The sequence below is a fragment of the Hemitrygon akajei genome, chromosome 5, assembly GCF_048418815.1.
Source record: "Hemitrygon akajei chromosome 5, sHemAka1.3, whole genome shotgun sequence".
NCBI lineage: Eukaryota > Metazoa > Chordata > Chondrichthyes > Myliobatiformes > Dasyatidae > Hemitrygon > Hemitrygon akajei.
Window position 1 is genome coordinate 155,102,717 of NC_133128.1, and position 24,585 is coordinate 155,127,301.

Sequence of the window (24,585 nt, forward strand, 5' to 3'; positions counted from 1 at the left end):
GCATTCGATCTGTGATTAAACAAGTGCATGTTTAAAAGTGATTAGAACATATTACCTGGAAAACTCGTGAGCTCGTGGGTCATTAGTTTGAGTGCCTCTGAAGAACTGTGTACAGTTCAGTTGACTATACTTCAGGATATTTTGGGAATGTTATTGTGATACAAAGATGAATATTCAATTTTTACAGGAAATAAGGTTATTGAAGGGTGGTGGAAAACTAAAAAGAAATTATGTTGGAAAAAAGATTATTTAAAAAATCTGTATCATGATACTGCATATTCTCAGAGGTATTTATTTGAAATCTATTTGAATTATTTGACATGTACTTAAGGTTTATGTTTTCAGTTACAAAATTTAAAAAGAGTAAACTTTTCTGTAAATTTTTTTGGAAATGACAAGTGTTTTATTTGCAGCAGTTCTTTAGTTCTGAAGAATGAGCAAAGATTGAACTCCTTTTCACTCTGCTGATGTTAACCGTGTTTCTGTTTATTTGCCATCTACTACCTGTATTTAAGGATGATTCTTTTGAAAGACCACTTACTTGTGGTTAATTAACTTTACTGACTTTACTGACTGTTCTAAGACTTTAATGGAAATCAAATACTTCTTTCTCTCAATAAACTGTAAATAGGATTTGACTCTGTTTTGTTGGTGCAAGATGTGTTTTTCCAGCTCTGGCACCAAGCTATGAAAAACCTCTGATTCCAAGAACAGAATGCAATTTGAAGTATTTTATTTCAGTATAAAGAAGGTCTTTTGGCTCCTCATATTACCACTTTATTTCAAATCAGTTGTTTCTCTCAAAATTCTCTGGACTATTATCAGTTCTTATTCATGGTTTTCTGGTCTCTGTTTTGCCTGGTCATATCACTCATCACTCGGGTCAGTTAAGTAATAACTGCTCACTGTTGCCTTTTGTGTCTTCAACTTAACTGCACTCAATGACCATATCATATCCTCCTTTGAACTTCTATTATTAGCAACTAATTGTTGTTCATCATTGTTCTTCAGCTAACTTTGCCTGTGCCCACCTTATCACCTCAAAGGTTGAGCCCGGATTGGCCTCACCAGTCACCTCCGGACCCACAGTCACAAACCCTCCACCTGACAGAAGTCGTGGTCGTCTTCGATTCCGAAGGACAAACAACAACAACAACAACAACCCCAAATGCCCTTTCTTGCTCACATGCAACTACCTCCCAACAAACTATTTATGTCCCTATCTTTATCCTATCACTTTTGGAATATTTGTAGTTTGCTTTCTTAGTTCCCCTCTTATTTGTCAGTTGCATGCTATCCATTGTGTGATCTTCTGCATGAATCATAATATTATTTCTCTTCTACCACTGTTACTGTCTTAAATCCTACTCTGTTTAATTGCCTGACTACCACTAGAACTTCTTTGTAACTTACCTTTATCTAAATCAACATTATCTTATTATTATTAGCAAGCTTCATACTCCAAATTTATTGTTTTTCCCATCTTGTTCACTTGTTTACAAGCTGACTCAGTTTTCTTTCCATACATGGTTCATTACATGGTTTCAGTACCATCAGGTTCAAGAACAGATATTACCCCTCAACTATAGGGCTCTTGAACCAGAGGGAATAACTTCATTGAACTTCAACTCACCTTATCACTGAACTGTTCCCACAACCTATAGACTGACATTTAAGGACTCTTCATCTCATGTTCTCAATATTTATTGTTTATTTATTTATTATTATTATTTTTCTTTTTTGTATTTGCACAGTTTATTTTCCTTTGCACATTGGGTTGTTTGTCCATTGTGTTGAGTGCCATATTGTGTTTCTTGGATTTACTGTGTATGCCCTCAAGAAAATGAATCTCAGAGTTGTGTATGGTGACATTTATTGACTTTGATAATAAATTTACTTTGAACTTTGGTCTGTTTTCAAAACTTGCTTTTCCAGTTTCCATACAACTTCTATTTATTCATGGTTTTCTGGTCTCTGTTTTGCCTAGTCATATCACTCATCACTCTGGTCAGTTGAATAATAATAACTGCTCACTGATACCTTTTACGTCTTCAACTTAACTGCAGTCTATGACCATACTACATCCTCCTTTGAACTTCTATTTTCAGCAACTAGTTGCTGTTTGTCATTGTTCTTCTGCTAACCCTGTTTCACATTTTTACTCAGGGTTCAGTAGTTCTGATGCTTTTCTTGCCAGCTTGTACACATCCATTCTTTACAAACCTTGTGCGCTGCATGCTCTGCTTTCATGCACTGTCATTCATATTTACTAAAATATGCATTTTATAATAAATGCACACAAATACTCATCCTTATCTAGTTATGCTCTTCAGCACTCAATTTACATTCTGATTCTGCAGTATTACTTGTTTGCTGACACCTTATATCGAAGGCTAAGTCCTTCTGTAAGTCATACCACATGTTATCCTTCTGAGCTTCTAACTACCTTTAAACTATTTTGATGGAATATAACCATTTTTCTTATTTTAGTACCTGTGTCTAAGATTTTGATTTGGTGTTTAATGACCACCAAGGTTTCTTTTTAAATGAAAACTTCTTCCATGAAGGGCACTGTCTAAATATTAGTTGAAACTACACATTTGTATCCCTGTGTGTTTTATGTATTACAGCTGTCTTTGAATGAATGAAAGTATTATAGTTTTGTTCCTCCTGAATAAGATTGCCAATATCATGCACCCTGGGAACTGAACTTATGAAAGCAATTTACTCCGTTGACTATTGGTCTCCTGTAGGCATGTCTGAGGCAACGATTTGAACTAAATCGTATTTCATCGTATTTTGAAGTCAATTAAAATTATTTTTAAAACTATTGAAGCCTTAACATTCACTCAGAATAAAGATTAATAGTTTGTCATTGTACTACATATTTTGATGTTTTGGCTGTTCCTTGAGTAATAGATACCTTGAGCATTTTTTAAATTTTATCAGGGAATCACTTCAGATTTGTTTCCTGGAATAAAATTGCCAAAACCTGACTATCGTATCTTGCTGGAAGCGATCAAAGAGAATTGTGAACGCATGAATCTGCAAATGACTGACTTCTTCTCACAGAAGATCTTACAAATCTATGAAATGATGATTGTGCGTCATGGCTTTATGATTGTTGGAGAGCCATTTGGTGGAAAAACATCAGCATACAGAGTTCTGGCAGCTGCTTTACACGATATTTGTGAGAAGGTAGAGATAAAAACAAAATCATCATCTGCTGAATCTTCAATTATTCTACCATCATATTGTGCTTTGCTTTGGAGATTAATTTAATTGGTTTAATTAATTTCAGAGAGAGCATAATTTGCACCATAACATGTCTAAGTATAATGGACAGGGATGAATTTCTAGGCTTTCATCTGTCCAACTTATCTATCAATTATCTTATTTTATATGTTTGACTTTATATAACACATAAGAAGAAATTAGAATGACAGTATCCAGTAACTTAGAAGTTTAAGCATGGACAAATGAATTTGATAAAATTAGGTAGAATTGAGAATAGTAAGGAGTATTTAAAGAGACTTCAAAAGATTATAGGCAAACTAAGTGCATGGGTGAATAAGTGGCAGATGGAATGAAGTGGGAATAAGGTGAGGTTATGCACCTTAATAAACAAAATATGAAAGCAGAGTATTTTTATAATAATGACAGACTGGGAATTGTTGAGGTTCAATGGAACTTAGATGTCCTTGTGCGCAAGTCACTGAAATATAACATTTATAGTAACTATCATTTAGAAGCTTAAATTGTATTTTGGCTTTTATTAGAAAGGGACTTTAATACGAGATTTGGGAATTCTTACTGCAGTTATATAGGACCTTAAGTGAGATTTGAAATACTCAGTTTTGTTCTCCTCATCTAACATTAAAAAAAAAGTTGTCATAGAAAAAAGAACAACAATGATTGACTGGTCTGATTCATGAGATGATAAGTTTTCCATTGAAGGAAAAATTGTGGAGACTGTGCTTATATTCTCTGGAGTTATGAAGAATGAAAAGTTATCTCATTGAGACTTAGAAAATTCCTTAGGGGCTTGGTAGCATAGAATCAGGGAGGAACCTAGAACCAAGTCTTAGGTTCTCAGAATCTCAGAGTAAGGGATATGTCATCTTGGACTGATAGATGGTGGGGAATCTTTGAAATTCTGTCCCAAAGGGCTGTGTAGGATTACTTACTTAGTTTATTTGGAACAGAAATCTATACATACCTGGATAATAAGAGAATCAAGGAAAATTGGGATATAGCTATGACCTTGATGATTGATGGAGCAGACTCGTAATATTTTGTTAAGAATATTAGCATCAAGCAAATGGGATGGCATAATGCAAACCTTATCAACTTCTTAAAATAAAGGAACAATACTTTGTAGTTCAGTCCAAGGAAACCATTGATTGTTGTATTCATTAATTTGGCTTCCTAAGTAAACAGATAAAGTGAATTCTGGGCTGTTAAGAGAAACAAAGAAAGAACAGACTGAGACCATCATTTCCAAACATCTTTGGCTATGGATATGGTGCTATAGACTGGAACGATTCAGTGTAAGAAAAAATGCATTAACTAAGTATTTACAAGTTAGGTACCCCAACATTAGTGGTGGGTAAATCAATGTAATGCCTGATGCATTTGAATTTTTAGTGGAATTAACATAATGATCAGTAAAGGCAGCACATTTCATCTTGTTGCTGTGAACTTTAGGAAAACACTTGATGAGATCTCACATAGAAGAATGCTCAGAAAAATAAAATAAAATAGAATTAAAGGAAAGTGGCAAAGTCATCAAAACCAGCTCAGATGATAAGGGTAATGATCAACAAGTATTTAGTGACAAGGAGGCTCTTTGCATTGAGGTTTTATAGGGCTTGTTGCTAGATCCCTTTCTATTTATGGAATCTATTAATGGCATGGACATAAATATTGGAGACAAAGGTACTAAAATTGTTCATATGGTTATTACAGAAGAAGAAAGTTATAGGGTTATCAATTGGACTGAGGCAGATATGGCAAATAGAATTCAATCCAGAAAAGAGTGATGCATTTAGAAAAGGAAAATATGGCAAAGAAATGTTCAGTAAGTGATCAGATACTGTTTCAGCAGGTGATGAGAGAGTGAGGTATGTTCTAAAGCATTTTAACATATTCTTGAAGTACCTTGGTAAATGGTTAAGGAAACATACCAAATGCTTCCCTCTATTGCCAAGGTGCACAATCTAACAGCAGGGATCTCATGGCAAATACAGGTTTATTTGTTACACCGCATTGTATATTTCCTGTTGTTACATTTTTGGGAAGCATGACTGTGAAGAGAGGATACAATGGTGATATTTGGAAGTTACTATGAGGGAGAATATTACTCTTAATGAGAGAGGGTTAATTTTGCTTTATTTGGAACAAAAAAGGCCAAGGATTGATTTAATCAAATGTATGTGAAGATTAGACTTGTGGACAAAATGATGAGAGGCCTGATCAGAGAGGTCACTAATCAAGGGGCTTAAATTCAAAGGAAGTTAATTATGAGAGGGGAGAAAACATTTTCATCGGGGTGCTTGTGTTCTGGGACTCATTGCCTGAAGGGGAGAGGCAGGCAGAAATCATTATCATTTGAAAAAATATCTGGAAGAATACTTGATATGCCTTAGTCCATGGGCTACAGACCAAGAGCTAAGAAGTGAAAAGTTCTCGGATGGCAGGGGCTTGGTGTTTTTTTTATGTGTGGTTACACTTTCTTTCATTAACGTCTCGGTAATGCACTGCATATCCAGTCAAGCCACTTCATACCATTTTAACTAGCACACAATTAATTATTCATTTAGAAATGCTGCTCTTTATAATTATTTCAATCAAATATTCCATAAAATGTGTTAATTATTTTTTGCCTAGGGGCTAATGGAGGAAAACAAAGTTCAGATGACGGTGATTAACCCTAAAGCCATTACTATGGGTCAACTGTATGGCCAATTTGATAAAGTCTCGCATGAATGGTCAGATGGAATTCTGGCTGTCAGCTACAGAGCCTTTGCAGTTTCTTCTGTAAGTATTTGAAGTATTTGTGAATTACGTTAATTTTCAGCTATACAAAAATATTACACATACTATGACATGGAGAAACACACAAAATTCCTTGACAAAAGATTAGAAATACTGTATTTGGCTTGCGCGCAGATAGTTTCTTTTATATAGAAGAGCAAAATATAACTTGTATTTCTCTAGTTTCCTTTAACAACTCATGGAACACCCCAAGCACTGTGCAGCCAATGATTCATTTTTTTAAATGTCTCCATTGTTATCATGAAGGAAGTGGAGTAGCAGTTTGCACATTGCCTAGTACAGGGTCTTTCAGCCAGGGTTCCACAGAACCCTAGGGTTCCATGAGAGATCGCAATTTAAAAAAAGCTCTTTTTGAATTTTGCGCAATGTACGGCGCTGGTGTTCGCAATGGTGAGCATTGACCAAGCAGCCCCATTAGCAACCTCATTAGAGGTCTCTCAGCCCAGTATGGCAATGCACATTAGGACCGTGTTTATTGAGACCATTTTCAGTTTTTGATGTAAGATGGGGGAGCCCGTTGATAATTGGTGAATGTTGCATTGCACGAAGGGGAGGGTGGTAGGCTAATGAGAAGCATGAAGTCCGTTTTCTGAGCTTTGAATGGGCTTGCTCAGCTCGGGTTGTGACGTCAGCCTCTCCCTTCTGAATTATCTCCCCTAACTTCCCTTTATGCATCACCTACTAACTTATGGAAGTGAACAAACCACCAATGTAGTAGAAAATTGGAGGAAAATTTTCATTCGAAAGATGGCCCAGAGTGCTGATTTTTGAAGAGGAGTTGTGAGATGGAAGAGGATTCTAGACCCAGGTCTGTAGACAATTCTAATAAGGTTAATAATGAAGAACTACAATTTTCTGGTCATTTTACTGCATTATGACAACAATGGACACAAAAAGAGGAAGAGTTCTCAACAGGGTGTTTGAGCTGAAAGGTGTACTTTCCAGAAAATAGTAGCTTTGAAGATCAAGAACGGCTACAGAAATTAACCTACTTAACAGACATTTTTATCATGTGAACCAGTTGACCAAGTCTCTGTAAGGCCCTGGAGAACTAGTTTTGACTTCAGGTGACAAGATTCTTGGATGTAAAGAAAACTGAATTTTTGGAAAAACCATGTTACAAAAGGAAGTCTTGAAATGTTTCCACTACTGCTTGGCTTGAGAAGGGTATCAGAAAGTCTTAAGTCTTATTGAAAACCACCTGGAAGAACTGCAGAAGAAAATTGAAAGGTATTTTTTCTCTCTTTCAACACAAGTATATGACTGGGTGAGGGACACTTTCTCTGAATCTACTGCTCAACCTGAGAACTTGACTTTGAGAGAAGAGGAAGATCTTTGTGAGCTGCACTCTGATCATGCACTCACAATGAGATTTACTGACCTGCCCCTGCACAAGTTCTGGATTTCTATGAAAGAAGAGTATCCTGCCATTCATCAGAAAGCAACTAACATTTTGTTGCAGCTTTCAACTTCTTGCATACATGTGTAAACTTTTTTTTGTTTAACAAGCTTCAAGAGCAAGGATAGAAATCACTCATTTCAGTTGAAGTTGAAATCCGTGTGTGTTTATCTCAAGTTTAACCCAGAATTGAGAAATGTATTATGAGTTTCTAAAATGCATAAAAGGGAAAGAAAGAGACTAATTTCAAGAAAGGTAAGCTAAGCTTAACTATCTGGTTTTTTTTCAAGAAAGCTTGGCCAAAAATTCATTCTCTACTCAAAAGAGCATTGACAATTATTTTTGGATTATTATATCTACAACTGACTGATCATGCTAACATACTGTGAGCTGTAGATATAATAATTTTTATGCATGGGTTTCCTGAGACCTGAAAATTATTTCAAGGGTTCCTCCAGGGCTAGAAAGTTGAGAAAGCCTGGCCTAATACCTTAAACAGCAAAATGTTAATGATTAGATTAAGTATTTGAGAAACATTAGTTGAGAAATAAATATGAGAGGTTACTGATGTGATTTTTCTATAGTTCTTTCAATAGACTAATGATATAATTTACATCCATTTGAGAACACAGCTGGAGCCTCAGATAAACCGGCTCATTCAAAACAAAACAAAGAACGAACACACAAAAGTAGCAATATAATTTCTCAGTCTGGTCATGAAAGTTTTTGAAGTAAGACAAACCTACAACCATCTGACCTAGACTGGAAATATCTTTGTTGCTGAAATCACTTGTAGACATATTTCTCTGGAAAATATGTCAAGCTATATTATTGAAAACTGCAGTGAGACTGATCATTGATATTCCACAACAACCATTTGACACTGTCAATGAATCACATAATGTTTGTTCTTCATTGTTCAAACAGAATTACAAAATTTACCTGTAGCTGATGAAAACCACTCAACCGATCTATTCCAAATGAAATGACCAACCAGTAGTGCTCTTGATGGAGAATTTACACTCCATGAGTCCTCCTGTTACACAGATAAATATGTAAACTTATACAGATTTAGCAAACATGAGGAAATCTGCAGATGCTGGAAATTCAAGCAACACACATAAAATGCTGGTGGAATGCAGCAGGCCAGGCAGCATCTATAGGAAGAAGCACAGTCGACGTTTCGGGCTGAGGTCCTAAAGGGTCTAGGCCCGAAACGTCGACTGTACTTCTTCCTATAGATGCTGCCTGGCCTGCTGCGTTCTACCAGCATTTTGTGTGTGTTGTACAGATTTAGCAAGCTTTACAAGAACAGCACTTCCCAAAATAATTTAGGGGGCATAATTTTTAGGTGATTGAAGGAATGTATATGGGGGTGGGGGTTGTCAGAACTATTTTTTTACATAGTGGTGGAAGTTTGGAAAGTGCTACCAGGGGTGGTGGTAGAGTAGTGGTTAGGGTCATTTAAGAGACTTTTATTTCAGTCCATGGATGAAAGAAAAATCAATGGCTAAATGGGAGGGAAGTGTTAGATTCGTCTTAGAGTAGGTTAAAAGGTTAGCTCAACTCTGTGGACTGAATGACCTATATTGTGCTGTACTGTTCTACAGCGTGTTCTAACTTATTGGTAGTTATTTCTTAAATGATTTCATGGTTTGCCTGCCCAGTGTCCAACTCTAGGTCTCTATTTGTTGATTGCTCTTTATGTGAAGAAAAGTTGTTTGATGTCTGAAATTAGCCCTTTACCAGTTTCAACCCATATGCTATCCCTCTGAGTATTTCAAGTAAAAATATTCTGGTATTTGTATTTTTATACTCTTGGCTGTGTACCTTCACATAATAACCACTGACAGGCGGACTTTGTTTGAATATATGACAACTGCCTGGCATGAAAATACAGAATGAAAGCCATTGAAACCATAGCTAACAAAAATGAAGGATAGAATTACATCCAAAGATAAGTAATTAGATTACAAGACAAAGTAGCAAACTAGATCATTGGAAATGGTTCCGATATCAGCCAAAAAGAACAAAGAAGTTGACAATGCCAGTAGAAATACAATATGAGAATAAACTTGCAGGGAACATAAATGTAAACTCTAATACAAATCTGAAATTAGAAGAAGATTAGTGAAGTCAAGTGTATGTCAAAAGCAGGAGAATTTTTAAAAGCAGGAGCAATTAAGTGGGCATTTCGGCTCTGTCTCACCGAAAAAGCCTCACTGAGAACTAATTTTCTTGATTCTTAGGGAGCCAACAATCTAATGAAGTTAAAGAACCAAAGGAAATAGTGTTGGTAAGAAAATAGTGCTTGTATAGTTAAAGATATTTAAAGCTTAAAAAAATTACCAAAGCCTGATAACTTGCAACCCTGAATAGAAAGGAGGATGCTGGGAAATATTGGATGCATTGGTTATCATTTTCCAGATGTCTATAGATCATTAAAAATTACCAGTCATTTGGACAATGGCAAATATGCACCACCATTTAAAATACAAGCAAGAGAGAAAATAAGAAACTGCAGATTGATTAGTTTAATGTCTATAGTGAGAAATATACTCAAATCAATTATAAAGAATGCAATGACAGAAAATTTGGAAAATATCTATGGGATGAGGCAAAGTCAATATGGATTTCTGAAAGGGCAATAGAACCTGTCAGATCTATTGGTGCTGTTTGAGGCTGTTACTAGTAGACAAATGAGGAAAAATCTTCAGTATGAAAATGAAAGATCATGATATTGGTGTAATATATTGGAATGGGTAGAACTGGATTGAAAATTGGTTAACAAGCAGGAAGCAAGTAGTAGGAATAAGTGTTTTTTTGGTGGCAGGTAATAACTAGTTTGGTATGACATTGATCAGTGCTCGAGCCTCAACTATTCACAATATATATCAAATATCTAGATGAGGGAATAGAATGCAATTCTTTAAAAAATTTTTATCAGCATTAAATTAGGTGTGATATGAAATTGAGCTTGCTGAGATATTAAGGTGACTCAAATTAAGTTAGAAAGCAAGGCAAAGCAGATGTAGTATAATGTGGGTGGAAGTTACCTACTTGGAAAGACATCGACAATATGTTATCTCAATTGTGTTAAATTAGTAAAGGTTGATGCATAAAGTTACCCAAAATTCTTGTTGAAAGTAAACATGTAGGTGCTGCTAGCATTTAAGGCAAAGGGCATGTTGGCCTAAATAGAAGATTTGAGTTAAATAACAAGGTTATCTTGTTGCAGTTACACTGGGCCTTGGTGAAATTATACCTGGAGTATTGTGGAGAATAAATGCAGCACAGATTATTGTGGTGTTGCTTCTGCCATCTGAGAAAGTATTAGGCTGGTTAGGTTTGGGCTTAAAGAGCTTAGAAGAATGAAAGGTGATCTAATTGACTTTTACCAGAATTGTTCAGAATGAACCTCAGGTTACAGGGCAGGAGATTTAGCAATGGGATGAGAAGAGTTATATTCATGCAGAATGTGATGAACCTGTGGAATTTATTAATGGAGACTTGTTGAAGTCAAGTTGCTGGGTGTGCTCTATATTATGCATGTATTGTATGTATTTATCTGTCTATCTATTATTAACCTCTTTACCTCTCTACTTATTCAGATACAGTGCAGAATAGGCCCTTCTGGCCTTTTGAGCCATGCTGCCCAGTGATTCTGTGTGAACAGAGTAAAGCCCAGATCTGTTTGTACCAAGTTATTTTGTTGTTTCACTCCTTTTAATTTGAATAATGATTTACATTTTCACTCTTCCTTCAAAGTGGATAACCTCACACTTTTCCATCTGCCAACTTCTTGCCCATTAATTTAACCCATTTTTATTCCTTTGGAGGTTTGTTGTGTCCTGGCCAATGGTTTTCTGCTTTCTGTGTTCTTTCCTTGAATAGTGGTTTTGTACTTTTCCAATTTTCCAGTATCCTGGGAATTTTAGTCACTTCCTTTGAAATCCTAGTTTGGAGGTCATCTGGTTTAGGGTTTTGTTGGCATTTTAACCCCATTATTTAGAATCTAATTGTTTCTCTGTTTCCCATTACTCTTTCACCAATCACATCCTCTAGAGGACCAATATTTATTTATCAAGTCCTTTTTTAAGTACCTGAAGAAACTTTTACTGTTTATGTGCTACTTGCTAGTTTACTTCATCGTGTTTAATTTGTTTCTCATTCTTTCCTTTTTTCTAATATTTCCAATCCTCTGTTGTTTTTGAAACATTGAATGATTTTGTTTTCACTTTGATACCATTGTTAACTTCTTTAGTCTGTCACAAATTTCTCATTCTCTAATTATGTCTGAAATTTTGCCATGCTAAAAGGTACTCTTTCCTTTACTGTTACATCATTAATTATCACTGTATTGTTAGATAATACAAGATCTAAAATGGCTTGCTTTCTGATTGTTTCCTCGATATGCTGCTTTGAAGCATCCCATATCTTAAAATTACCTTTGTTTATTTAATTTGTTCAACTATATCATGATTAAAGTTGCACAGGGTTATTATCATCTTGTGCAGTCACTGTTAGCTGACATATTTGTCACCCCCACTACTCCTTTTATTTTTACTATTTCTTTTCTCCAAGTTTTACAGAGGGTAGTGTTGAGGAAGCAGGGATTCTGCAGAAGGAGATGGATTAGAAGAAAAGGCAAAGAAATGACAGGTTGAATATGTAACACACACAAAATGCTGGTGGACACAGCAGGCCAGGCAGCATCTACGGAAAAAAGCGCAGTTCATGTTTCGGGCTGAAACCCTTCGGCAGGACTGGAGAAAAAAAGCTGAGGAGTGAATTTGAAAGGTGGGGGGAGGGGAGAGAGAAACGCTAGGCGATAGGTGAAACTTGAAGGGGGAGGGATGAAGCAAAGAGCTAGGAAGTTGATTGGTGAAAGAGACAGAAGGATGGGAGAAAGGGAAAAAGGGGGGAGGAGCACCAGAGGGAGGTGATGGGTGGGAAAGGAGATAACATGAGAGAGGAACAAGGAGACAAGTGGATGGGTAATGGTGGAGGTAGAACCTGTATTGCCTGTAGAGTTCCCATCTGCACCAGAAATGGCCTCAGTTGCTCAGGAATATAAAGCCGTCCCTCTCAGATAATTTCTATACATCAGTCATGTCATGATTTCTTTCTGTAGTCAATAACATATGGCATTGATAGTAATTTGGAGATAGTACCTTTGGAGCCCTCCTTTTTAACCCATTTCTTCTCTAAAATCCGTTCAGTACCTGATTCCTCCTCCTATTTGTATCGTTGGTAATGAATACGGACTATCATCCATGTCTGTTCATCTTCATTCAGAATGCCCTGCAGCACTTTCTCAAAGCAGCTGTAGTTAAATAGTTTATTTAAGTTTCTTACGTAAAGTATGACTTTTATTCGATAGACCCCAGACAGAAAATGGTTAATCTTTGATGGGCCAGTTGATGCAGTCTGGATTGAGAATATGAACACCGTGTTGGATGATAACAAGAAATTATGCCTGATGAGTGGAGAAATTATTCAGATGTCTCCCCAGATGAGCCTTCTGTTTGAACCAATGGATCTGGAGGTTGCTTCACCTGCTACTGTAAGTAATCATAGATCAGATTTAAATGGAACTATAAGCTGGATTCCATAATCTCATGCTTTAAGAAAGTGTGCCTTCCAGAACTAGAATGCTTGGGACTTGTGTCTAGTACATTCTATTCAATAATTTAAATTTACATATTCAAAAAATGCAGTTTGCAGGAAGCTATTTCCTAGCCTTCGAATCCTGTGGGCACCTTCCTTCATCGACCCAGATATGGAACTCACTTTTAGCATAACACATTGTATCAGAATTATCACTTCAGTTGCATTGCTATGGATAGAAGGTAGAAATATTTAGAGGCTAAAAATATTTGGTGAAAAATGTTATCTTTGTTCACTAACATTAAATAGGCACATGAGCATTGGCCACTAGTGGAACCTTACAATCATAGGGTTCTTATTGCTGCCACTCCTATTTAATGCTAATGACCAAATAACTCATTTTGCATATTTTTGAAATAAATTTTAAATATCCTTTTGTAATAATTTTTTTACATGAATGACAAAATTATTAGTAAGGAATTTCCTCTACGCCTTTCCTAGTTTCACTTTGTTTGAAGTGAAGTTCAGGATACATTTCTATGGGTTTCTGACCAACGCAGGAAAAGGGATGATAGTAGATCGAGAATATTTCTGGATATGTACTGCGATTATGTGCTAAATTGCATTCTATATATTTTTTGAAATAAAATTTTTGCATGTTAAATTGCAGGTTTCAAGATGTGGCATGGTCTACATGGAACCTCTTATGATGGGATGGAAGCCAATAATGGTATCTTGGATGAATAAAATGCCCGCTGGTGTTAGGCCCATGCACAAGGAATTAATTGAAGGATTGTTTGACAGAATGGTGCCAGTTTGTCTCCAATTTATTCGAAAAGCAGCTAAGGTAACAAGCTAATTAATAATCAATAGCCAGCGCAAATTTTGCCATCTTCAATTTGTGTATCTACTTTATAGTTAAGCCTGATCTATGACAACTAGGCAAAGTTTCCACAGGAATTTGTGAAAGATTAAACAAAATGTACCATTGGAATTAATGTGGAAAGCTGCGGTAAATGTAGCACAAACAAGATTTCAACCAAACTTCAAGGAAGCTTATAAACTGGAATAACTGCAAATTGACTATGCTTGATATAACCAAGTTAACAAACAATGAGTTTGAAGTGCATCTAGAGACTTTAGTATGAGAGGTGTGTGCACTGATACTGTATGCAGGACAATCTCGGGTGGATACTCCATTCTACTATAATTCTAAGACTTAATCAGTCTGCATTAGCAGTTGTGAATTCAGCTGCCAAGGCTCCAAGCTCTGGAATGCTTCTCCTGAATCTCAGAGGCTTTAGACCCCCACTTCTGACTACTCTGCTGGCAAATGTACAGTCTCTGGAAAATAAAATTCATGATGTTAGAGCAAGGTTGCAGTACAGAGGGACATCGGACACTGCTTTGCTTTATGGGAACATGGCCTACTCCTGCCACTTTGGACACAGCACTGCAGCCTGGTGGCTTCTTCGTTCTTCACAAAGACAAGACAGCTCAGTCTTTTAAAGGTAGAGGGAGTGGAGTATGCTTTATGATTAACTCATCATGGTGGACAGATGTGGCAGTTCTGTCTCAGTCCTGTTCACCCGACCCGGAACATCTAGTGGTCAAATTTTGTCCATTTTATTTGCTGAGGGAGTTTTCTGCCATCATCCTGGTAGCAGTATGCATTCCACCTTAGGTCAGGCATGCATTGGAGGAGCTGAGCACCATAGTCAATAGTCACGAAACAGTACACCCAGATTCCTTCCCTATCATTGTGGGGGATTTCCACCAGGCCAGCTTGAAGAAGTCTCTGAACAGCTCCAGTCAACACATCACCTTTGCAACCAGAGCAGCCAACACTTGACCATTGTTATACCACCATCAAGGATGCTTACTGTGCCATCTCATGCCCACACTTTGGAAACTGTGATCACCTGGCTGTACTTCTACTCCCGGCGTGTGAGCAGAGACTAAAGACTACAGCACTACAGATGAGGACCTAGAGAGTACAATAATGTCAAGAGAAGCAGAGGAGCGCTTACAGGACTGCTTTGAGTTGGTAGACTGGATGCTATTCAGGGACTTGTCTTAGAATTTGAATGAATATGCCACAGATGTCAGCAACTTCACTGAGACTATGTGAATGAAAACATACCAGGTATATCCAAACTAAAAGTAGTGGATGAACTAGGAGATTTGTAGTCTGATGAGGGTCAGACCTATGGCACTCAAGATCAATGATCCAAAACCATACAAGAATTCCAGGTGCGACCTACGGAAGGCTATTTTAAGAGCGATAAAACAATTCTGATTGAAGTTAGAAATGGAATCAGATGCACATCAACTCTGACAGGGCTTGCAGGCCTTTATGTCTTACCAGGTGAAATGTAACATCATGAATGGCCTCGATAGAATGGACGTGGAGAGGATATTTTCTGTGGTGGGGGAGTCTAAGACCAAGAGGGCACAGCCTCAGAATAGAGGGGCATCTTTTTAGAATGGAGATGAGGAGGAATTTCTTTAGCCAGAGAGTGGTGAATCTGTGGAATTTGTTGCCACAGACCACTGTGGAGGCCATATCATTGGGTAGATTTAAGGCAGAGGTTAATAGATTCTTCATTAGTCAGGGCTTGAAGGGCTTCCAGGAAGAAGGCAGGAGATTGGAGCTGAGAGGGAAAATGGATCAGCCATGATGAAATGATGGAGCAGACTCAGTTGCTTCAAATGGCCTAATTCTGCTCCTATATCTTGTTGTCTTATGGAATGGCCATGGTACCTCACTCCCAAATGAGCTGAATGCCTTTTATGCATGCCTTGAAAGGAAGACTAAAACTATGCCTGTGCAAATCCCTGCAGCATCTGGTGATCCTGTGATTTGTTTTGGAGGCTGACGTCAGAACATCTTTCAAGAAGTTGACCTTTGCAAGGTGTCAAACCCAGATGGTGTACCTGGTAGGGCATTGTAAACCTGTGTCAACTGACTTGCAGGAGTGTTCAAGGATATCTTCAATCTCTCACTCTGCAGTCGGAGGTTCCTGCCTGCTTCAAAAGGGTAGTGATCATACCAGTGTCCAAGAAGAGCAGGGTGAGCTTCCTCAATGACTATCGCCCAGCTGCCCTCATATCTGCTGTGATGAAATGCTTTGAGGGGTTGGTCAAGACCAGAATTAACTCCTGCCTAAGCAAGGACTTATACCCACTGCAATTTGCCTATTGCCTCAACAGGTCTATAGCAGATACCATCTCACTGGCTCTTCACTTGGCCTTGGATCACATAATCAATAGCAATACCTGTACCGGCTGCTGTTTATTGATTACAGCCCAGCGTTAAACACAATCATACCCTCCATTCCAAACAACAAGCTTCAAAACCTGGGCCTCTGTACCTCTCTCTACAACTGGACCCTTGACTTTCTCATCAGGAAGCCACAGTCAGTGAGGGTTGGAAATAACATGTTCTCCTCACTGATGATCAACACAGATGCATCTCAAGGATGTGTGCTTAGCCCACTGCTCTACTCTCTCCACACCCATGACTGTGTTGTAAGGCACAGCTCAAATACCATCTATAATTTTGCTGATGACACAACTATTGTTGGCAGAATTTCAGAAGGTGACAAGGATGCATACAGGAGTGAGATAGATTATCTGGTTGAGCGGTGGCACAATAACAACCTTGTATTCAATGTCAGTAAGACCAAGGAATTGATTGTGGACTTTGGGAAGGGGAAGTTGAGGGACCAGCTGTGGAAAGGGTAAACAGTTTTAAGTTTCTGGGTGTCACCATCTCTGAATGGATCAAAAAAAGCTGCAGAATGTTGAAATCAGCCAAGTCCAACATGGACACTAGCTACACCCTCCCCCCCCACCCCCACAGTATTGAGGGCACCTTCAAAAGGTGATGCCTTAAGAATGATTCAGCTATCATTAAGGAACCCCATCACTCAGGACGTGTCCTCTTCTCATTGGTAGCATCAAGGAAGGGTGTACAGGAGCATGAAGGCACACACTCAATGTTTCAAAAATAGCTACTTCCCCTCCTACATCAGATTCTTGAATGGAGAATGAGCCTATGAACACTACCTCACTATCCTTTTTTTGCTCTCTTATTGTACTACTTACTTAATTTAATATTATATATATATTTCTTATTGTAATTTTTAATTATATATTTTTAAAAATTATTATGCATTGGAATGTACTGCTGCCTCAAGACAACAAATTTCACAACATGTTCCACTGATATTAAACCTGATTCTGAACCTCTCCACTTCTCTATACCTCTTCCTACCTTTAAGATATTAATTGAAACTTACCTTTTCAACCAACTGGCTTGAAATGTTTTGCTGCATGGTGTGGGAGTTGTGGCCTCGTGGTGTACCGTCATAAATCTAGAGACGGACCCTGCTGAGTACTGATTCAGAACAGTCAAAAGAAAGGAAATGCAGTTTTTATCATTCCTTCAATTTTCTGTAAATACATGATGTTGATAGTGTTGAAGTTGCTCAATATGGAGGCTGCACACTGGGATTAATCAATCATTTTTCAGTAGAGAGCCCATTTCACCCAGCAGGCTCCCTGAGACTATAGAAACAGGGAATGGGCCATTCAGGATATTAACCATCTATTCAATAATTGAACATAATTTCAATCTATTAAAGGTATTCCCTTTCTTCTACCCACTGCCCTATCCACTTTCCCAGTTACTTAGAGCAGTGTGCTTTGTTTCTTTCTCAGTTCTAATGAAGGGTCTTGAAAGTTAACTGGTTTATCTTTATACAGAATCTGTTTGACAGGCTGAGTTCTTCCAGTATTTCTGTTTTTGTTTCCATTTGTAGCATCTGCAATTTTATTTGCTTTCTATTCAGCCCTTCAAGCCTTTTTCATGATTTAATATGATCAGAGATAATTTGATACTCCCATCCCTTTTCCTGCCTTTTCCCTAAAACTTGTGATTCCCTTACTGATTAGCAATTTCAATGGACTGGGACTGAAATTTCTTTGGGGATGATTGCTCTTGGGGAGGAATTAAGCTAGAATTTCAGAGCTAATGGGAACCTAAGCTGGGTAGAAATTCAAGGGCAGAACTGAAAGAGTGCAAAAGCAGAAGCTGGGGCAAACAAGGGCAAATAGACTACAAAAAAAAAGGTAATTAAAAATAGCAAAAAGACAAGCTTTAAGTCGTGAAGCATTCATAGTAAGGTAGATGAATTAAATTGTGTAATTTTAAGTTGTGCAATACAAGTGCTAATATGAATAACAATGTTTTAAATGTTTCCTTCCATCATACAGGAGCTAGCTCCTACTGCTGACATAGGTTTAGTGCGTTCACTAATGAACCTAATGGACTGTCTGATGGAAGAATTTACAGATGCAGCCAAAATCAAACAAATAAATGAACGGGATATTTGCTCATGGCTTGAGGTAGGGGCTAATTTCGACGTGAATAAGTATTGCATCTTTCTGAAGTATAATTTATGGAAAGATTTGGGGATGTTTGCATAAAAATTCACCGAATACTATAATGGAAAATTCCAAATATAAATTCCTACCCTACTGTTGCAGACTTCCACTGTTAGTCATGCTTTGCTGCCTCCCCAGTTTGACCTCACTAACTTCCCATTCTTAACTTCTGGACTTAATCCTGATCGTTTTCCTTTACAGATTTGTGAATTCATGGGCAACTCCACTCCCCTTATTCTCCTGTTCCTAACTAAAGTGCTGAGACTGTGATTTGGGCAAGCTGACTGCTAGAAGTGCTGTAAATGTTAGACTACGGATAAGACAAGTAGAAAAGGATAAAAATACAGCTTAACTAAAAAGCAATTTAGTGAAGGAATTACATTTCACAGTGTCAAGCCTGTATGGGTCCAAAGGTCTTTGCCTTTCATTTTGGCTTTCTCAAGGGTTCTGATCTCCCTCCCAGCCACTCCTAGAATTGCTGTCTGCCCAGTCACCCAGACAAGCTTATCCTGCAATAGATGCTGTAGCAGACCAAATCAATTACATAACTGTACCAGATCAGTACGTGTCCTGCACTAACGGATGTGTATTGGTTTAAAATAGTTTATTCTGTTAAAATGCTCTATATACATAATTTAAGTGTTTTTTTAAGTTTTCCAATTTTGGCAAATCATTGCAATAAGTGAGTAGTATATAGTACTTTTCTACAATACTGTCTGTCTTGTCTACAGCTCTTTGAAGTTTACCCTGCAATTTCTACAGGGACTTAATATAACAAAAAATACATAAGAAAAATAACAGAGAAATATGCACATTTATATTATTTATTTTGTTTTCTTTTTATGTAAAGTTATGTTTCAGGCATTTAATTTAGCAGTAATGGTTAATTTTAAGGTAATTGTATTCAATATGTTTGAACCACTTTCTTACTCTGATGTTAGTCTATATTTCACTAATGCACTCTGTGCTCACTTTATTAGGTAACTCTTATACCTAATAAAGTGGCCACTGAGTGCATGCTCTTGTTCTTCTGTTGCTGTAACCTATCTACTTCAGGGTTTGATATGCTGTGCATTCAGAGATGCTCTTCTGCATTCCATGTGGTTATTTGAGTCACTATTGTCTCCCTGCCAGCTTGAACCAGCCTGGCCATTCTCCTCTGACCTCTCCGACCATTGAGTGAGCAGCAGTTTTATCCACAGAACTGCTGCTCACTCAATGTTTTTTTTTTGCATCTTTTCTTTGTAAACTTTAGAGTCTGTTATGCATGACAATGCCGGGAGATATAGCAATTTCTAAGATACTCAACCCACCAAGTCTGGCACCGACAATCATTCCACAGTCAAAGTCACTTAGATCGCATTTCTTCCTCATTCTGATGTTTGGTCTGAACAATAACTGAACAGCTTGACTAGGTGTGCATGCTTTTATGCTTTGACTTGCTGCAGCATGATTGGCTGATTAGATATTTGCATTAATGAGCAGCCATAAAGGTGAATCAATAAAGTGGCCTCCAAGAATGTAATGAAGGAAAAACAGCAGTTTCTTGAATCAGCAGTCCAGGTGTCAGAGCTAGATTCTCCTATTGTACATTTAAAATATTTTAATTTCATATGCCTAAAAATTGTATAAATTTTCTGTAATTTGACTGCTTTTGCTTAATTGCAAAGTACATAGTCATATACTAAACGGCCTCTTTAAATGCATCATTTCTCTATTTAAAAGTTAAAAATGTATTATAATTCAAAGACTCATAATTCTTGGGTCACCCGCTGGTGATCTTGCATGTTGTTAGATTTTTGCGGACTCTATACAATTTTCAGTTCATTATCTCAGTCCTTTGTTCCAAATAGTCATTTGACACTAAGAACCACTGTGCTATATTGAGCTTTATAGTTGAATGAAAGATCTGTTACTATTTTTGGTTTATTTAATATATTACATGTCCTGTCTCAATTGATAAGGTAGCAAGATAAACACTTCCATTCTATTTGCTCTATCAATGCCCAAAAAATTATTAATAAGTGAAAAACAGTAATATCAGATTAACACAGAATTAGAAACTATCATTAATTTCACAAACTGAAATTTAATGTGACCTCAAAATTATCCTATACTTCAGGAAGATTATTAAAAGATCATTAAATCAACTATGTGCATGAAACCAATGCCTTTTCCTGCTCTGCGGCCGTCCCTGGTAGACGAGGTGCAAGATATTTAGTGTAATGCAACAAACAGGTCTTATGTGAAAAATACACACAAAAGACTTCACTAGATTTGTCATTGTGAAGGTAATGAAACATTAATTAATATATGTAAGTTTGGGATCATGGGATACTGATTACAAGTCTCAGCTACTTTGTGAAGGCTGGCTTCTTTTCTGCTGGGGTAGCTGTTCATGAAAAGTAATTTCATGTGATTGATACCAAAGTGAATGTTACATGCTAGTTAGTTTCTTCTCACTGTTGCTTTTATGCTTATAGGGAATTTTCCTGTTTTCATTAATTTGGTCCATTGGTGCTACATCCATGGAGGAAGATCGATTGAAGTTTGATAAACTTGTACGCGAGTTAACTGATGGACCTCTTACTGAAGACACAAGAACGCTATTCAATTTATTTATCCAGGTTGATTCTCCAGCAAAACTTCCCACTGTTCCAATTCCCAGCGAGGGAACTATTTATGACTATATGTTCATTAAAGAGGTATGTATAGACAGGTTGCAAATTAAAATCACGTTGACTAACATCTACAAATGGGACCTCCTCGTTTTCCTCACTGTTCTTGCTTTTTCATTCTTGTTATGCCAAAATGCTTCTGGAAGTCAGAAGAGTAGAGAGATAATGTGTCCCTAGCCATTGTTTTGTTTGCTTTCTGGGGGCAGCAGTAATAAATGAGGTGGGATTACAGACTGGAAGTTGCAGTAATGGGGTGGGGGATGGTCAATGCAAAGAGTGTTAAGGAGTCATTGTGGTAAACCATGTATATCTGTCTGGACACGCCCCTCCGCTGACTGCTCCTGTGGCTCCTTCCACAGACCCCTGGATAAAGGTGATGGTGTCACTGCTCCTTCCACAGTCCAGGGCGGTCATCCGGCATGGACGTGCTCCGTTTTACTGTTCAGTTTTATTGCTAATAAAAGCCTTTCAGTATTTACTCTACTTCCATTCTTTTGGAGTTATTGATAGTGCATCAATCAAAGAATCACATCTGTTTGTACTGGACCCAGTTAAAATGCTTACCATCTGTATTCTGGGTGATCCCAAGGACTGGTTTTCTTTAGTACAGCTGTCACCTTTGCCTGGTGTCCACTTCAGCCATTTTTAGTGCCTTTAACTATAATGGTGAACAGTACATTTCCAACTGGAAATGTACAGTATAATTATTTCCTTTCTACAATAATAATTTCTTCTATTCTGTAATTTGAGAGAAATAAGTGTGCAGATAGATTTCAAACTTCTTATCTTCAATCACTTAATGACCAATGATTGAAAAAATATGTAGATTGGAAGGAGAAAGCACCTATGTATCAAAAACTTAATAAGCTGTATGTAATGCTGATACTGTAGTCAGCTAAGCTGGGGATGATTGGGCTATTTTCCTTCAATCAAGCTTGATGATTATCGTATTGCAAGTGGCAATAATAAACTTCACACACATAATTAATTTTAACTATTCCCCAATAGCTGTATGTGTCCAGACAAAAAGTTGTCTTGCTTTCAGGGGTGATTACCCTCGTTATCATTTACTCCACTTTTTTAAAAGTCTCTTTTTCTCACCAAATTGGCTTTGTATATTATACATATTATTGTTTGCTCCATTAGATAATAATAAAGGAGATAATGTGATTAAAATTGCAATAACTTTATAATTTTACTAAATAATGCAGGAATCTGTGGGGAAAAATAAGCTAAGAATAGAAATGGAGAGCAAAAAAAAGAAACTGCTGGAGGAAGTCCACCTTCCACCATTTTGTACACAGATGCCACAAGGTGTCCAAATGTAGGTGGAAAGGGAGACAGGATAGAGTCGAGGTATGAGGAGGTAAATTCAATGGAGCAGGGGCAGATAGAAGCAATAAACCTACCTGGAGAGTCCTCTTTGTGGATCTTGGTTAAGAGGCAGAAGTGTGCCCTGCAAAACTGGGGCACTATCAGAGTCATAGAGCAATATAGGATGGGTGCAAGCCTGTTGCGCCAAAAAGTTGATGCTGATTAGAGTGCCCACCAAGCTAAACCTAATTTCAGGCTTTTGGTCCTTATCCTTCTAAGTTCCACCTGTCCATGTCCCCATCAAAGTGCTTCTTAAATGGAACTATCATACTTGCCTCAACTATTTCCTCTGGCAGCTTGTTTAATGTACTCACCATCCTCCGTGTATGCCCCACAGGTCCCTTTCAAATCTTTCACTTTCACTATAAATTTGTGTCCCGAAGTTTGGACTCCCCTACCCGGGTGAAAAGGCTATTTTCATTTTATAATTTCAAACATGCATTCTTTGCTCCAAGGAATGAAGACCCAGCCTGCCAATCTCTCCCTACAATTCAGGCCCTGTAATCCTGGCAACATTCTTGTTTATCTTCTCTGCACTCTTAACAACTCAATGACATTTTTTCGACGGCACCTGGCCAAAACTGAGTACAATATTCCAAATGTGGCTTCACTGTAGTCTTATACAACAGGAGCAGGAGTACGGTATTCCAATTCTAATACTCAGTGCCTTGACTAATGAAGGCCAACATGCTAAATGCCTTTTTCACCATCGTGTCTATCTGTGATGCTACTTTCAATGAAATATCTGCTTACTTCTAGGTCCCTCTGTTCTATTACACTCCCTATTGTATTACCATTCATAATATACTTTGGGCCTTTTGTTGGTTTGACTTTCCAAAATGCACCAACTCACATTTAGCTGTATTGAAATCTGTTTGCCACTCCTTGGCCTATTTCCCTAACTGATAAAGATCCCCTGTTATCTACGATAATCACCTTCACTATAAGCTACACCTCCTAATTTCATGTCATCCACAAACTTACAAATCAAGCTGAGCATTTGAATTCAAATTATTAATATAAATGACACATAACGAAGGTCCAACACTGACCTCTGCTGCACACCACTAGTCACCAGCCTCCTTTCCAAGAATTAACCTTCACTACTCTATTTCCTACTTCTGAGCCAAATTTGAATCCACCTAACTAGCTGTCCCTGAATCCTATGGGACCAAAGCTTCTAGTACAGGCTACCAAATGGGACCTTGTCAAAGCCTTGCTAAAGTCCAAATGGACAACATCCAATTGGCAAGTAAGAGGCCAGAAAGGGGCTTTCACAGTTGCTGCCTAATCCACTGAGTCCTTCCAGCAGTTTGTTTTTTTTGCTCCTGATTACAACATGTGCAGCCCCTTGTGTCTCATTACTGGGGAAGATGCCTATGCAGTCTGTAATTTCCATTAATTTTAGTGCATTGCAGCCTACATGCCCACAATGAATTATTATTTTTGGTATTGGTTACCAAATATCAATTAATTATTATTTTTGGTCTGCACTCCTTTCTACAGTTTTAAAATACTGCCAATTTGTATGAGAGACCTATAAAAAGATGCATTTAAGGTGGGTTAAATGGTATGAATGTACTGAGAATATGCTAAGAACTGCTTGAAGAAAGGAGAAAATGATGGAAATATTCAAGAAGTCCTGGTGAGAGAAAAGCATTAACGTTTCAGATTATCAGTTCTAGAAAGAGTTGTTGATAGAAGTTTTAATTTGCAGTGATTGTTGTTGAGAGAAGTTGCCAAATGAAAGAACATTTGGATTATAAGATATGGGAACCCAAACAGGCTAATTGGCTCATACAATTTCGCTGCCAATCAATCATGACTTGTGTTTTTTCATCCCTATTCCACTGCCTTCTCTTTGTAACCTTTAACTCCCTTATTAATCAAGAACTTATTAATCTCTGTCTTAAATATATCTAATGACTTGGCTGCCACAGCTCTCTTTGGCATAAGTTCCATGAATTTGCTACCTCTGACTGAAAATAATATCCTCCGCTTCTCAGTTTTAAAGCC

The 24,585-nt window shown here is 37.5% G+C and overlaps 1 protein-coding gene across 1 annotated transcript in view; it reads left to right on the forward strand.

Annotated features, from left to right (window-relative positions):
• The window catches only part of dnah7 (dynein, axonemal, heavy chain 7), a 262,198-nt gene that overhangs the window by 86,097 nt on the left and 151,516 nt on the right, over window positions 1-24,585 (forward strand). The window contains exons 29-34 of the mRNA XM_073046961.1: window positions 2,950-3,198; window positions 5,890-6,039; window positions 12,840-13,022; window positions 13,737-13,913; window positions 18,347-18,478; window positions 21,001-21,222. Of these exons, the coding sequence (XP_072903062.1) occupies window positions 2,950-3,198; window positions 5,890-6,039; window positions 12,840-13,022; window positions 13,737-13,913; window positions 18,347-18,478; window positions 21,001-21,222 (1,113 nt within the window). The remainder of the gene's footprint in view (window positions 1-2,949; window positions 3,199-5,889; window positions 6,040-12,839; window positions 13,023-13,736; window positions 13,914-18,346; window positions 18,479-21,000; window positions 21,223-24,585) is intronic.